The sequence below is a fragment of the Coregonus lavaretus genome, assembly GCF_964263955.1.
Source record: "Coregonus lavaretus genome assembly, chromosome: 6".
Lineage (NCBI taxonomy): Eukaryota > Metazoa > Chordata > Actinopteri > Salmoniformes > Salmonidae > Coregonus > Coregonus lavaretus.
In genome coordinates, this window is record NC_139993.1 from 11,082,483 (window position 1) to 11,100,207 (window position 17,725).

The window sequence follows — 17,725 nt, forward strand, 5'->3', positions numbered from 1 at the left end:
CTTCGGCGACAAGGAGAAGCTGCTTCAGACTCAATTAGAGTGTGCAGCTCACTGTGTGTAAGTACCTTGTGATTCATGTCATTGCTTATACAGTATGTCAGTTGACATACTGTATGTACAGTTGAAGTCGGAAATTTACATACACCTTAGCCAAATACATTTAAACTCAGTTTTTCACAATTCCTGACATTTAATCCTAGTAAAAATTCCCTGTCTTAAATCAGTTAGGATCACCACTTTATTTTAAGAATGTGAAATGTCAGAATAATAGTAGAGAGAATGATTTATTTCAGCTTTTATTTATTTCATCACATTCCCAGTGGGTCAGAAGTTTACATACAATCAATTAGTATTTGGTAGCATTGCCTTTAAATTGTTTATCTTGGGTCAAATATTTTGGGTAGCCTTCCACAAGCTTCCCACAATTCGTTGGGTGAATTCTGGCCCATTCTTCCTGACAGAGCTGGTGTAACTGAGTCAGGTTTGTAGGCCTCCTTGCTCGCACACGCTTTTTCAGTTCTGCCCACACATTTTCTATCGGGCTTTGTGATGGCAACTCCAATACCTTGACTTTGTTGTCCTTAAGCCCTTTTGCCACAACTTTGGAAGTATGCTTGGGGTCATTGTCCATTTTGAAGATCCATTTGCGACCAAGCTTTAACTTCCTGACTGATGTCTTGAGATGTTGCTTCAACATATCCACATAATTTTCCTTCCTCATGATGCCATCTATTTTGTGAAGTGCACCAGTCTCTCCTGCAGCAAAGCACCCCCACAGCATGATGCTGCCACCTCCGTGCTTCACGGTTGGGATGGTGTTCTTCAGCTTGCAAGGCCCCCCTTTTTTCTCCAAACATAATGATGGTCATTATGGCCAAACAGTTCTATTTTTGTTTCATCAGACCAGAGGACATTTCTCCAAAAAGTACGATCTTTGTCCCCATGTGCAGCTGCAAACTGTAGTCTGGCTTTTTTATGGAGGTTTTGTAGCAATGGCTTCTTCCTTGCTGAGCGGCCTTTCAGGTTATGTCGATATAGGACTCGTTTTACTGTGGATATAGATACTTTTGTACCTGTTTCCTCCAGCATCTTCACAAGGTCCTTTGCTGTTGTTCTGGGATTGATTTGCACTTTTCGCACCAAAGTGCATTCATCTCTAGGAGACAGAACACGTCTCCTTCCTGAGCGGTATGACGGCTGCGTGGTCCCATGGTGTTTATACTTGCGTACTATTGTTTGTACAGATGAACGTGGTACCTTCAGGCATTTGGAAATTGCTCCCAAGGATGAACAAGACTTGTGGAGGTCGACAATTTTTTTTCTGAGGTCTTGGCTGATTTATTTTGATTTTCCATGATGACGAGCAAAGAGGCACTGAGTTTGAAGGTAGGCCTTGAAATACATCCACAGGTACATCTCCAATTGACACAAATGATGTCAATTAGCCTATCAGAAGCTTCTAAAGCCATGACATAATTTTCTGGAATTGTCCAAGCTGTTTAAAGGCACAGTCAATGTAGTGTATGTAAACTTCTGACCCACTGGAATTGTGATACAGTAAATTATAAGTGAAATAATCTGTCTGTAAATAATTGTTGGAAAAATTGTACAAAGTAGATGTCCTAACCGACTTGCCAAAACTATAGTCTGTTAACAAGACATTTGTGGAGTGGTTGAAAAATGAGTTTTAATGACTCCAACCTAAGTGTATGTAAACTTCCGACTTCAACTGTATGCAGACATGTGGCTGTTAGAGACGGTCAGAAACGTGAGAAACTTCCACATTGCTCTAATTTACGCTTAGATATTCTGTTGCTTTCAAGTTTCTGTTGCTTTTCAACTGCGTATGCATCAGAATAGGGCCCTGATTGAGGTTCAGGGCCCTACTCTGACACATAGCTAAAACCTAAAAGAAACAGAATATCTAAGTGTAAGTTAGAGAGAGAGCGAGCAATAATGTACAAATGTCTCACATCCGAATATGGCTCTAATAATATTGCTATGTAGATACACTATTGGTCAAAAGTTTTAGAATACCTACTCATTCAAGGGTTTATACAAAAGATAGCCCTATTTGGTAAAAGACCAAGTCCATATTATGGCAAGAACAGCTCAAATAAGCAAAGAGAAATGACAATCCATCATTAATTTAAGACATGAAGGTCAGTCAATACGGAACATTTCAAGAAAGTTTCTTCAAGTGCAGTCGCAAAAGCTATGATGAAACTGGTTCTCATGAGGACCGCTACAGGAATGGAAGACCCAGAGTTACCTCTGCTGCAGAGGATAAGTTCATTAGAGCTACCAGCCTTAGAAATTGCAGCCCAAATAAATGCTTCACAGAGTTCAAGTAACAGATACATCTCAACATCAACTGTTCAGAGGAGACTGTGAATCAGGCCTTCATGGTCGAATTGCTGGAAAGAAACCACTACTAAAGGACACCAATAAGAAGAAGAGACTTCCTTGGGCCAAGAAACACAAGCAATGGACATTAGACCGGTGGAAATGTGTCCTTTGGTCTGCAGTCCAAATGTGAGATTTTTGGTTCCAACCGCAGTGTATTTGTGAGACGTGGTGTGGGTGAACGGATGATCTCCGCATGTGTATTTCCCACCGTAAAGCATGGAGGAGGAGGTGTTATGGTGTGGGGTTGCTTTGCTGGTAACACTGTCTGTGATTGATTTAGAATTCACGCCACACTTAACCAGCATGGCTACCACAGCATTCTGCAGTAATACGCCATCCCATCTGGTTTGGGCTTAGTGGGACTATAATTTGTTTTTCAACAGGACAATGACCCAACACACCTCCAGGCTGTGTAAGGGCTATTTTACCAAGAAGGAGAGTGATGGAGTGCTGCATCAGATGACCTGGCCTCCACAATCCCCCGACCTCAACCAAATTGAGATGGTTTGGGATGAGTTGAACCGCACAGTGAAGGAAAAGCAGCCAAAAAGTGCTCAGCATATGTGGGAACTCCTTCAAGACTGTTGGAAAAGCATTCCAGGTTGTTATTACAGTTTTGATGTCGTCACTATTATTCTACAATGTAGAAAATAGTAAAAATAAAGAAGAACCCTTGAATGAGTACGTGTTCTAAAACTTTTGACCGGTAGTGTAGATCTATTTATAGCTGTTGCTATATAAAATAGCTGCAAGCAGCAATAACGGGGTCCTAGCAATAGAAACAGTACCACTTGGTTAACCATTGATATGAGTATAACAGAAAGGTCAGAAGTGGGTGTCCTTAGTGTGACCCCTCTGCTATGAGGAGAACAGAAAGCTTGGTGACCACACTCACGTCACTCTGTCACCATGCACGTGACAGCCATGGCGGAGTAAGGATCTGATGGAGAAACGGGTTGGAGCATGCACTTCAAAATCAAATGTCCAAAGGAACTGTAAAAAAACAAAACAAAGGCAAGCACTGAAACAAAAGGAATGAATAAATGTAAGGATATGTAACAGAAATAGGCACATATCACATAAAAAAACAGTTAAGGTCCAAATTACACATGGTAATGGCAATAACCTTTTCTATAGGCTTTTATGTAATAGAAACAGAACTATATATACTTAATGAGTTGATAATAAATAATGTCCTTGCTCACCATCAATGGCCACAATTCTGTCTGATTTAAATAAAACAAATTATGCAAATGTGTATCAAATTCCTGTAACAATCACATTCTGGCTTACAACATCACACATTCAGAAAACGTTTCAGTTTGATTTGTGGGAACTGCTGGTGAGTGGGGACCTTACTTTTTTTCAACTGGCTGTTTTCAAGTTTCAAAACACTGCATCCCATTTTATCACCTACTGTAGGTATGCAAGTGGATTGAGTGTTATCCTATCCAAGAGGCATGAAACAGCCTTAATAATACCTATATAATGGTGTTATATAGTTTGTAATAACAGATTATTACAAGTTACAACACCCAAAACATGATAGACATAATACGTATAGGGCTGGTTTCCCAGACACAGATTAGGGCTAGTCTTGAACTAACAAGCACTTTGAATAGTGAATGCGTTTTAGTCTAGAAATAGGCTTAATCTGTTTACACATAGAACTCCCTGAAATGTGGCCTAATCCTGCAGCATTATATACTCAAGATAGTAAACCAGCTTCAATCGAATAAAAATGTGTTAAAGCCATACATTTTGTCATCTGATATGTAAAGTAATTTGTCATTTGAAGGATGCCTCAAGATAAAGCTAACTCTGAAAGCATTTTTTTCCAGCAGCATCTGATATATTAATATGTCAATATATGAATATGAAAACGCCCCAAGAGTTTACAAAACCCATCAACATTTAACACACCCCTAAACCTGCTACTCAGATACTGCATAAAGGACAGAGACATGTTATAGAAAATACATTTGCATGCCAAAATCTCTACATAAATAATATATAATGAGACATTTATTTTCCACTTTTCAGCAGCAGTCATGGAAAACGAGGTTTCTGATAAATGCCTGATGCGTGCCACGACAGGAAAAATAGCTCTGCCATTTAATACCCACAATGATTTATTCAGTTATCAGGGAGGGAAAGTGAGGGAGGATCCCTCTTCATTGCAGAGAGAACACTACAGTATGTAGCAGCTGGTAGGTCCTTCATTGCACAAGCACTGGATGCTAAAGGCTGCGTGCTAACAAATATGCTTTGTGGCTAATGGCTGGGGGCTAACGGCTATGTGCAATCAAATGTGCTTTGTGGCTACTGGCTGGGGGCTAACGGCTGTGTGCTAACAAATATGCTTGATGGCTAATGGCTAAGGGGCTGACATAGTGGCAAGGTGAAGGTCATTTGGACTGGAGAGGCCCCTGACACTTGCTTCCCTGGAAACCTGGCTGTCTAGGGGTAGGAGAGAGGCATACACTGCTAATGGCCAGGGACTGGGGGAAGAGGGAGATAAAGAGAGGGAGGGGAGATGGAATGAGAGAGGGAGAGATAGAGGGAGGAAAGCAGGGGTAAAGAACGAGAGACAGACATGGAAGCGGGGGAAATAAATAAAGCGAGATGGAGAGACAAACAGGGAGGGAGAGAGGTAGACAGAAAGAGGGAGAGGCAAACAGGAGGGAGAGAGGTAGACAGAAAGAGGGAGAGGCAAACAGGAGGGAGAGAGGTAGACAGAAAGAGGGAGAGGCAAACAGGAGGGAGAGAGGTAGACAGAAAGAGGGAGAGGCAAACAGGAGGGGGAGAGGTAGACAGAAAGAGGGAGAGGCAAACAGGAGGGAGAGAGGTAGACAGAAAGAGGGAGAGGCAAACAGGAGGGAGAGAGGTAGACAGAAAGAGGGAGAGGCAAACAGGAGGGAGAGAGGTAGACAGAAAGAGGGAGAGGCAAACAGGAGGGAGAGAGATAGACAGAAAGAGGGAGAGGCAAACAGGAGGGAGAGAGGTAGACAGAAAGAGGGAGAGGCAAACAGGGGGGGAGAGGTAGACAGAAAGAGGGAGAGGCAAACGGGAGGGAGAGAGATAGACAGAAAGAGGGAGAGGCAAACGGGAGAGAAAAATGGAGGGATAACAACACAGAGAGAGAGAGAGCGAGGGAGAGAGCAAGAGAGGGAGCCAGAGCCTCGCATTCATCACGAATCAATGAGCTGAAGCTGACTCAGCTGTGCTGGCTAGAAGCAGAAAAAAATCAGAGAGCTGGGGGTAGAGGGGGGGAGCGAGAGGCGATGCCTGGGGGCATCGCACACTGACGCATGCAAGCAACTTAAATATTCATCTCACGCTGCTGCACTCACAGAGCTCAGAGCTCAGAGAGAGGGGGGGGGGGGGGGGGGGGGGGGGGATGCATGAGGACACAGAGTGGTAGAGCCAGAGATATGAAAGGAGAGGAGGGAGGGAGGGAGGGAGGGAGGGAGGGAGGGAGGGAGGGACGGTGTAGAGGGGTAGAGAGAAATAGAGGAGAGCGAGCAGATAGTGACTGAGTCAAAGAGATGAGAGGAGAGAAAGAAAGAGATGGAGGAGATGAGATTAGGAAAGTAGAGGGAAGGGAGAGCGGTGCCTAAGAGATGGGAGGCAAAAGGAGGCAAAAGGAGGGGAGAGAAATGGAACGAGTGGATGGAAAGGGAGAGGAGCCGAAAGAAAAGTGGATGAGAGAAATGAAGAAGAGGAAAGAGGGGAAAGGAGAGAAGATAGAAGTTACTTGAGAGAGTCTAGTTAAAAGGAGGGGAGAGGAGAAGAGGAAAGAGGGGAGGGGAGGGGAGGAAAAGGGAGAGAGATAAAGGGGGCGAAGAGTCCAGGGGAGAGGAGGACCAATGCATAAGCAATTGATGAGGGAGAAGAAAGGAGAGGAGGTGAAAGTTCTAGAAGAGATTAAGGGAGATATATGGAGAGAGGGAGAAGTTGGGAGAGGAGAGGAAATGAAAGGATGGAAGTGGAGGAGAAAAGAAGAAAAGGGAAGATCAAAGGGGGGAAGAAGATGCAGTCAATAAGAGGGGATGGGAAAGGAGAAATGGGAGGGGGTAGAGGAGGAATGGGAGGGGGGAGTAATGGGGGAGGGTTACTGTAAGAGTGGACGACTCATACTTGGAGTGCGCTAAAATAAGACAAGACACCACAGACTGAGAGAAAGCACTTTGGATACCTCTCTCTGGGATGAAGGTGTGTGTGTGTGTGTGTGTGGTGTGTGTGTGCGTGGTGTGTGTGCGTGGTATGTGTGTGTGGTGTGTGTGTGTGTGTGTGCATTTGCTTGTGAGAATGTGTTTGTGAGAGAGAGTGAGAGAGAGAGAAAGAGGTAGATAGAGAGCAACACTGAGAAAAAGAGAGAGAGAGAGAAAAAAATAGATTTGAGTGGTAAGTGAGTGAGGGAAAAGGGAGAGAGAGTGAGGTAGACAGAGAAGGAGAGAGAGAGAAAGGGGGAGGTTAGTCTTTCTTCGGCTTAGTTCCGGTCACATATCCCCTAAAACTTTGATTAGCATGTAAACTAACTACAAAGGCCAGGGATTACTGTGTATGATGTGAATGACAATGGGATGAACGTTTCAATGAACTTCAATGTATCAGTAATAACTCAATATGAAAATGATTTAGAGGCTTTCACTTCACACCCAAATGATTAAATAAGACTTTGATATTCTAAATAATAAGTGTTTTCTGGGTAATTTAAAAGGCAGATAAAAATAACCATAGCCTGCAGGAAATCGCATACTAAAAAATAAAAGTGTCTGCTAAGTGGCATATCTTACAGTATATATTATACTGTATATTAGCCAAACCATTGACTGGGCACAAATATAACCAATATGATCCATCCATTTTTAAGATGTCACTTTGAAGATGTCACTGTACTATCATTAGCTAACGCAACGTAACCGATGTCATAAGCAGTCACTGGCTAATGCATTTTAACTGTCATCTGTTTGATCTTACCAACAGGCTTCCCAGACCCAGATTAAGCCTATTCCTGGACATCAAAGCACTTTCAATGGCGATTGTCCATTGAGCATACATTTTAGTCCGGTAATAGGTTTAATCTGGGCCCGGGAAACCAGTCCTAAGTGCCAGGCATATTGGACAGCTACCCATGTAAACAATGAACAGCAAAACAAGGATTCAGATATTGGACTCCATCTTATCCAGTGTACAATGAATGAGCTCACTTTTGAATAAATTGAACTGCAATGCACCAAACCCAGTGTCTGAATGAAAACAAAACAGTACCAACGATGATAATATAGTCCAGTGATCCTCAAACTTCTGTATTGTAACCCACAACCTAGTCATGGGTCGTGTTCATTATGGAAAACGTTTTAAAATGTTTTGTAACACAAACTGAAAATGTGTGTTTGTTACTGGACAAATCCAGGTAATCCTTCCTTGTTTCAGTCTGTTTTCTTCTGTTTGCTGCCTGATGAGCATGACCCAGTCCTGAGCTAGGAGCTAAGAGGATCTTAAAGCTCAGACACACTGGTAGGATTATCAAACTTTTGCCTGCCGACAGCATAGGCAGTCAATCAATTTTGTGTTCACGCAGCAAAGACCTTGGAAGTCGTCAGCCACTCAACCATGTTAAAATATTACAAATCATTAGGGGGAAGTAGCATTGTTTGGCAATGCATATTCGTGCAAAATTGCTTATGGTCTAGAGTCCAATATATCTGCGCTAATCTTGCTATTAAAAAAAAAAAACTACCTAGCAAGATGACGAATAAACAATTGAATTCACTCTCCATAATCCCATACTACCAGTGCCAGCCCATAACCAAATGTTTAGCTAGCTAGCTAATGTTAGCATATTCGGTAGCTAGCGCAATATAGCTAGATAGCTAAGGACACTGCCCTAACTCGGTAGCTAACACAGGCAGCTGTTTAATGGAAACTAGCTAATACATTGTGATTTTAATTATATATGTCAGTACTAGCTACAGTGGTTAGCTAGCTTGGAGGAAGTATTTAGTGTTGTGTGCATTGCGTCTGTGCACTTAGCTAACTACCATCCCATAGCCTATGAAGTGTGAATGGCTCTTCTGTGGATGTACGGAGAAAATGCACTACTTTTTTCTCATGCTCTTTGATTGGCTCAAAATCAAGTTGTTGCCACTGACGAGCGTTGCGATTCTACAAGTAGAATCGGTAGGTTCGTCGCAACCGGGTCAGCACGCAGCAGGTACCGCTTTTGTTCTAGCAAGAGAAGGAATGGCCTCCCACTGTGATAAGTACCTATCGGCAGTCTATCGGCAGTGAGATTCTTGGTGTGTTACATGCTTTAGGGTGGGTCATGTGACGTCATTGATCCTGACCCACCATTTGGGGAACACTGGGCGCGTTCCAGGTCTTCTTCATTTCTGTCACGCTGCACATCGCAGAACACGGTTATATCGTATTACCATTTCATAAAGAGTCTCAGAGTAGGATGTTAGGTAGAATCACGTTTGCCTTTTAGATCATAATAAATGGACAGGGGGACCTGATTCTAGATCAGCACTCCTACTCTGAGATGGTTTATAAATACAGGCCCAGATGTTGGAATCCCAGACCTACTAATCTGTGCAGCCTCACCATTGCAATAAAGATGACCTGGAACTTACCCACGAGCTGGACATTATTCTAATAACATCACAATAACATTGAACTGGGTGGCAGGTAGCCTAATGGTTAGAGCGTTGGGCCAGTAACTTAAAGGTTGCTGGTTTAAATCCCCAAGCTGACAAGGCTGTCACGGATGCCGCCGAGGCTGCTCCTCCTCCTTGCTCGGGCAGGCTTCGGCGTTCGTCGTCCCCGGAGTACTAGCTACTACCGTTTGATGTTTTCGATGTTTGTTTTGTCATGTCTAGTTAGTGCACCTGTTTCGTATTCTGTATTGATTATGTCACCTATAAGTTCCCCTATGTTATGTTTGTATTTTGTGTGTTATTGTCCGCTTGTCATGGATGTATAGGTTCGGTACCTTGGCACTTCGTGTTGGTTTTACGCACTTGCGTATTTGTTTCGCCTCTAGTGTATTTTGAGGCCGTTTATTTGGTGTGTACCTTTCGAGGTTATAGTAAAGTCGTTTTGACTTATTCCTCTGTGTCCTGCGTTTGACTCCACCACCGCATCCACATCAGCATTCGTGACAAAGGCTCTGTCGATGTGCCCTTTAGCAAGGCACTTAACCCTAATTGCTCCTATAAGTCGCTCAGGATAAGAATGTCTGCTAAATGACTAAAATGTAAACTAACATTTCGTTTGACAAACCAAAGCAAAGGAACAAAAGAGGATACTTACAGGGCGGACTTCTCCAGTGGTATTGGTGTACTGCCGCGCGAGGCCGAAGTCTAACATGTAACACTTCCTTAAGGTCGAAGGCAGCCTTCCCATGGCGAAGTTTGACTGCAGAGAAAATACATGATTATTCAGTGCATTACAGATATGGTCGTGTGGCTCAGTTGGTAAGAGCTACTGTAGCAACACCAAGGAACCATCACTGTGCCATTAGAGCTAGTCAAAAGGGGTTCTTAAGGGGGCATTGTTTGATTAAACATTGGTTATAGGACCATGTAAGATGCCACAGATTGCTGTTGTGCCCTTAAGCAAAGCACTTAACCCCTAACCTGCTCCAGAGTCGCTGTTCTGCTGCTCACCCAATGCTGCGTGTCTGGGATTGGGAAGGAAACGAACCGATGGCAAAAAGACACATTTCCGTTTTGATATACAGATGCAGACTTTTTTGCATGCGTCATGGCACAGCACAACATGCCACAGCATTATGGAAGGTTATCAGTGCCAATTCTAAAATGCAATGGTTAAATGGTAAATTGGTAAATTGGAATGCGAAAATGAAATACATTTGCATTTAAGCATTGTATTTTAGAATTAGCACTGATAAACCTTCATAAAGCTTTAGCATGCTGTTCCTTGACACGTGCAACAAAAAAAGTCTGCATCTGTATGTTATGTTATGTATGATACGTACCGGTTTGATATCTCGATGCAGGAAGCCAACAGAGTGGATGGCCTCTATAGACTCCAGGATCTGTTTCCCCAGGCGGAGCGTGGTGCTCATGGTGAAGGTCCCCCGAGGCTGGCTCCTCCTCAGGTCCGCCAAATTGCGTCCCTGCTCCACCCCCCAAAACAAAACAACGCTCTGGGGTGAAGTTCTCTCTAGGTCCAGATCTAGGCTCAGCTTCCCTCCCCCAATCCTAACCTTAACCTTTGTGGGGAAAATACAAATCTGACCCAAAATCAGCATTTAGGGGCAACTTCACCCTATTTCATACCGGTACGGGACACCCAAGCACCTAGCTGTAATCATAGAATTACATATAAAATCCCCATTAATTTCATATATGATGTCTGTGGGCCAAGTAGCCTAGACCTAGTATAAATTCGCCATATCACTTTCAACATGCAATACCTTTTAACATAGGCGGCGCGTGGGTTTTAAGTTTGGGGAAGCTAATTTTCACCATAAACATGCACCTTTATAATAAAGCATTCCATGCATCCTCGCATTTGCAGACTTATGTAAGATAGCCTACTATTCCTAATGTGATGATTAGATTGGATAATCATAATTTAGGCTAATAATATAACTCAATCACTGTTCGCAGAAAAGACTGTTCAATGCAGCGCGAAGAGTAGACAGACCTAGACTACAAACACAAGATTGTATTTTTAAATATTGCGATATGCCTGGCTGGGTCTCTCTGCTTTTCACTGTCAGTCGCAACTCAATAATCATCTATTTGCCGTGCGAGCTGCCCATATTGCGGGCCTATCCAACTATAGACTATGCAATTGAAAACAATCCACAGCTTAAAAAAAAAAAGAAGCTAATGATCCTCTGTGGCCAAATCATGCTTTCTGGTTTGTAGACTATTTTGAATGATTTAATTTATTTCTGTATAGACAGGAGTAAACTAATTAGGCTATATCATTTTGGCAATTTAATTACATTTACTTTAGGGAAAGCTTCCCCTAGCCTTATGGACGCACCGCCTATCCCTTTTAATGCGGCATAAACACAACCAGTTATGATGTTTTCATCTGATTGTCAAACAATCACTTAAAAAAGGCGCTCCTGTAGGCTACGTTCATCCACTCACTAAATAATTCCAGGATCCAAACACCAACAGTGCACTGTGCACCCGCAATTTGTTGAATGGAAAGAGACATCAGTTACAAAACACCTACTGTACATGTATTGTAATGACATTCTGCAATTGTCATTAGGCCTACACCTGAACTGATTCGTCCACTGTTGTCCGCGCGCGCCTCTGTCTCGACCGCTCATCTCCTCCTTGGCAAAATGTAAGTCGAACCACAATACAATTTGGAGCGTATGCCACCCGGTTGCAAGTCAATTCGCTAACTTTTCATGCGGCTGACATGCAGTAATGTTAAATAATGGTGTAATAGTTTATCGTTTTTGGGCATTTTGTGTTAATTGTGATAGGCTCAGGTTTTACCGGCACGGCGTACCCCCACTAGCCTAGTTATTTTGCAGGGACTCAGTACTGGACCGTACCAGCTTACTTTCCCGCCTTATTAGGGCATGTAATGTTTTAAACCATTTTGCAACGGAAAACTAAAATTAACGTTTCGTATTGGACCAGTTAGTCCAGGTAGTCAGCCCCTGTTTCAGTATGTTTTCTTCCGTTTCATGCCTTATGAGTACGACCCTGAGTTCCAATTTAACTTAATTAATTTAAGAAGTATCAAATGTAATTTAATTGGAACTTGGGCATTGGCTTGGCTAAGTCATCACAGCATATCAACATATGAAGTAAATTATGTACAGCACAGAGTTGTTTTGTATTCAAAGCTGATTTCAGCCTTGTCAATAAGTCATACAATATCAAAAGTTTGGTCATGATGGATTTTTACACCCAAGTACCATGACATAACAGCTTTATAGGCTGTGTCTCAATTGACAATAGATTGGATTAAGACAGCCATAGACTCCATAAGATCCTTTCATATTATAGAAGGAGTGAAATGACATGTACTGGTTGCTAGCATAGCTGACAATGCTATGCTGGATCATGTGACATATGACATTTGCATTATTATCCTTCATCAGTATGTGCTTTGTCAGCCTCTAACCAACCGCTGCTTATTAATAATTTATTCAGTTAATATGGCCTATTTGCAAAGACTTCACATTTCACAATGCCTTATGCAGGCTTGATCAATTGCACTTCTTTAGAAAAACATGTTTTTGTTGAAGTGTGGTCAGATTCTCACAGAATGCTTTTGGGGGATGGTGGTCAATCTTTATAAAAAGCAAAGGTCAGCTTCTTACCTGAAGTTGCATGACCACGTAGTTGAATTTGTCATTTCTCCCACAGCCAATAAACTTGCACACATGGTTTTTACCTAAACAAAAAGAAAGGCATATTTTAAGAATCGTAGTTCAAAGATGCAGATGCCAAAATATTCCATATCACTTCAACTTGATGATTGGATTGGTTTTCATTGGTTACACCAGGGAGATGAGAGTGTTGGCAGGGTCTAGGTAAGATCCAATTCAAATTCCCATATCACCAAAATCAATGCAAATTCAGCAGAACCACTCATGTTGACACTCAATGGCTGAAGAACGGATAAAGCAATCTTTTCTTTCCAGGTTTTCTTCTGAAAACATCTGTCTCAGGACTGTTCTTTTCAGAGTTTCTTTCTTTCTCTAGGACCTGGCCTTGTGTTAAATATTCTATACAAGAAAACTTTAGATAAAATATTACCAGACAAATAAAACTGGACAAATTAATGAGCTGGCCAGTCCATGTTTCCTGGTCTTCCTTTTCTTCACAGTTAATCCCAATTAAGGATGATCAGCATAAATCATTGTTATTCATCATGCACCATTCATCTTTTGATGGAGCACCCTGTTAATGTGACTCAGTTAGTACCGAAAATTTGGAAAAATTCTGATCTCATTGTTTTGGTTGTTTGATATTCCTTGAAAGGTAGAGTCCATAATATGACATTATCATACACCAAAGGGTGTTGTTCTGCTTACAGTCCTGCTTACAACAACAACAGTATTGGCACCTCCTGATATGGGCATGCTGGGAAGAGACAACAGTAGCAGTCTTGGCAGATTTGAATTTGTTGTTTGTTCCGCCCCGCTACGTTTGATGATGCAGAGTCTTCCTTTAATATGTACATAGCAATACCAACATACACAAACGTTAGCTTCTTCAAAGACATAGTACATGTTGTTAAGCGATCATGTGTCACACGTGTCGCTTTGGGTGACAGTCACACACGGTGACTGACATGTGACAGCTTTCGAGGTTACTTTTTTCCTCATATTGTGATGATGACTCATAGCTAAAGTGAGTCACTTGTTACCCTGGCACATTGACATGCATACTCCAGGAGGAGAGAGTTGCTCTCCTTCTATGTGCCACGTGATCGCCATCACGTTTAACACATTACTGCTGCCCCACCCAACATGCAAAAACATGCTGTGAGTCACAACAGTTCATCTACATAAAAACATATAGAGGGCCTGTTATCGCAGAATGAAAGGCACAGTCTAAGCCAAAATATTTGCTCTAGTTTGTTAACTGTTTTGGAAATGCTGTTGGGACCATGCAATCAAGCATCAATAAAGTGCTGATAGGATGCATGTTTGGCTTTAAGGGCACAATAGTAAAATATTTGATTGTTGGGACCTCTCTACTTCCTACCGATGTACGTATAACCATTTATAAAGGCCTTTTTATCATGAGTGGAGTATTTTTCACTCCAGCTATGTCATAATGGCCTTGTAGACATTTTACCTACACTGAATTTCAAGGAGATCAAAGGCCCCTTAATCAATAACAACATGAGCAATGGATGTGGAGTAGTTTAGTAGGTTACCTATTGATTCATTAGGTCTAAGCTATTCTTAGCCAGTCTTCCGTGAAGCTACTATGGGTGTAGTAAGCGAGTGAGACATCTGTTTCCACATTTGCTTGAACCTCGAGCAAAAGATTCAAGGGCCATAATTCAAGCTGCACACCAAAATGCAAAAAGCGAAACAGATATGCTTAAATAGTGCATCGGTGACCCACTAAATAAGGCCAGGCGGAAGAGAAGGCTCCATTAAATAAGCTTAGTGCAAGGCAGGCTGAGCCATTGAAGCTCACCCTAGCCACTTGGACTAAAGCTCTATTCAAAGTCCACAGCCACCTAGTCCCAATAGTCTGGCGGCCCATTATTACATATAGACTGCATGGCTCTGCAGCTTTTAACTCTGTAGGATGCTTAAGGGTGGTCATGACAATGTGAAAGGAAATTCTGCTTCCTTTTGCGTCACTCTCTGACAGGATGTCTCAAAGGACACCCAAAGCAGTAACACTTTACCTGGTTCTACTGTCCCGAAACCTATGTTGTGCTGTCATGAGAAGAGGTGGTTACGCTTTTCACTAGACTGTCATGAGCATGACATAGCAGATTTTATAACCAATCATAAGTGCAGTCTTAAGCATTATTGATGTAACACATATTTATCTTACACAGGAAAGACAAATGTTCTTACTTGACTATGTACTGTAGCTGACTGAAACTTTATATATTTGTCTGTCATGACTACATCACAAAGTATATTGACACATGGTGTCAGCGGTGGAATCTGGGTTCAAGTCAAGTGACATCAACAAAGAATGCCATTTACTGTAAGAATGACAAGTAAAGGAAGAGTGGCTGAGCAGCACAGACACCTTCATACTCATTGAATAAGCAGAACGGTAAACACAAAATGGCCGCCGCAGTGGCACTGCCAGGCTCATTGACAAAACTTGCAGAAAGGCCCAAAATGGCCACTGCAGTGGGCCCTTACCCTGCAGTTTCTTCAGGACTGCCACCTCCATCTTCAGGACCTGTTTGGGCTGCTGGGCCGACTCCACCTTCAATGCCACGTTCTCCCGCGTCAACAGGTCCAGCGCTTCATAGATCTCCCCGAAACCTCCCCCTCCGATTTTCTTTAGCTAGAAAGGTGTCGAGGATAAAAAGCGTATCAAACAACAATCTTCTAGTGCTGTTAGAATGCTGGCTTGTACTGTCCTAATCAAAAATAAGCTCAACTTAACAAACCCTTTCGCATGAGGAACACTAGTTTTGATGGAAGAGTACAGAGAGGTTAGCCTGGTCCCAGATCTGTTTGTGCTGTCTTGCTAACTGCTATGGTCATTGTCATTGTTTGGCATGACAACGACCAAAATGAGTTGGCAAGACAGCACAAACTGATCTGGGACCAAGCGATAGAGAGGTGTGTCTTATTGATCAAACAGTAATTGAGTGAATTCATTTTTGCTGAGTGACTAGATAGTTGCCCTCCTTCGTCCCACCCCTCTTTCTCCAGCCTCACTTCCTCAACTCCTCTATTGCCTTTTTTCTTTCTTTCACCAAGTACTTAAGTGCTTTGAACAACCCTATTATAGTTTATGGCTTGATCATGACAGCCAAGTGCCGAAGACAAATATTGACCAGCCATGTGCAAACACCCTCTACTTTTTTCCTCAGCTCTTTGGCAGAGGGATCTGTCGATCCGTGATTGGTTCTGACAGGGTCGTCCAAGTGATCACCGTCAGAAGCACAGTAATTGTGGCTGTTACGCAATCACTTCCTTACTTCAGTGGGCCGAATGAGTGGAGCTGCGTATAAGATACCACCATTAAAGGCAAATTTCACCCCCCAAAAAACATTTTGTCCAATGATTTAACACCCCAAAAGCAGTATTGAGTCAATTCTACATTCTGTTCTGTAGATCCAAGAGTAGAGTAGTACTCCTGAGTGGTGCAGTGGTCTAAGGCACTGCATCGCAGTGCTAACTGTGCCACTAGAGATCCTGGTTCGAATCCAGGCTCTGTCGCAGCTGGCCGTGACCGGGAGACTCATGGGCGGCGCACAATTGGCCCAGCGTCGTCCAGGGTAGGGGAGGGAATGGCCGGCAGGGATGTAGCTCAGTTGATAGAGCATGGCGTTTGCAACGCCAGGGTTGTGGGTTCGTTTCCCACTGGGGGCCAGTATAAAAAAAAAAATGTATTCACTAACTGTAAGTCGCTCTGGATAAGAGCGTCTGCTAAATGACTAAAATGTAAAATGTAGAGTTAAGGACAAAATCTTGTGGTCCCAAATGACTAGGAATAAATTAATTAGTTATAATCTTTCCCATTCAGGCTGGATGGAGGCCTGCAGAATTCTGTAATCTGCTTGATTTAAAGGTATGAAAACACCTGACAAACTGATTTTATATTTATTTGCTCAACTTCAAGGTATGAAAACACAGATCTTCGAGTACAATATCCCTTTAATTCTGGTGAGACACGGAGAACATTGGTGATGGGGAGTCAAATCTGTGTGTGTGAAGGTAACCTTGTACTTAGCCCCTTAGGGATATACTGATATAGAGAGACTATACACCAAGACAAAACCACCACTAGATCTACTATGTAGAGTACTCACCACTTTCCATCGGTCCTTGACCAAGCAGTTAGGCGGCAGTATGTCTGCCGTCTCCCCAGTCCCATTCATGTTGGCGTGGTCCTGGAGGGCTGGCACTAGGCACTGCATCTGCCAGCCCGACAGAATGCGAGCAGCACCCAACTTAAACGAGCCATTTTTCTGGAAAAGGATATTCAATAGGACATAAGTCAGTCTTATTCCCTTTCTTTTAACCCAATACCCAAGACCAGGCATCACACAGCGCACTCAAAGCAAAAGGCATAAGTCAGGCTTGTCTTATAAAGCCATTCGTTTTGTTAGCTCGGGCCAAAGTGGAGGAGAAAACAAAATGGTATTTGCCGTTGTCCGTGCAAATACCATGGTCATACAGAAAGCTTGCTGGTATTGACGGTTGTAGTTTGACATCTAGATTGTCTTGAAAGAACAAGGGGGACAGACAGTACATACTCTGCATTTCTTGCCTCAAGTGAACAATGGAAAATAAGGCCTTAGGTATACTGTTTGTTGGAGGTACATCAACTACAGCAACTACATCTGTCCATGGATGTTAAATGTCCATATCTGAATAACATCAAGCCCAATAAGGAGATGCACTTTCCTTAGGGTGTGGCCAAGTCAAATTTCAAATTACTTTGGGCACTTGAAGCACAGTCCATCACACTCTGCTTGAGCGCAAAGTTAAGAGTTTTGTAAAAAAGCTTGATTATGTAACAATGTATTCCAACAGTGTACCTACAATATATGTAATTCGTATGTGATACATGGTTTTAGTGACACCTACTATAAAGCGGGATCATAACCATTCTCATAGTCTTGAACACTG

General features: G+C 42.6%; 1 protein-coding gene across 1 annotated transcript in view; it reads right to left on the reverse strand.

Moving 5' to 3' along the window:
- The window catches only part of ttbk1a (tau tubulin kinase 1a), a gene marked incomplete at both ends in the record, with an annotated part of 52,220 nt that extends 35,210 nt beyond the window's left edge, over positions 1-17,010 (reverse strand). The window contains 5 exons of the mRNA XM_084164338.1: positions 9,730-9,834; positions 10,418-10,561; positions 12,749-12,822; positions 15,278-15,425; positions 16,903-17,010. Of these exons, the coding sequence (XP_084020464.1) occupies positions 9,730-9,834; positions 10,418-10,561; positions 12,749-12,822; positions 15,278-15,425; positions 16,903-17,010 (579 nt within the window). The remainder of the gene's footprint in view (positions 1-9,729; positions 9,835-10,417; positions 10,562-12,748; positions 12,823-15,277; positions 15,426-16,902) is intronic.
- Positions 17,011-17,725: the final 715 nt, after the last annotated feature.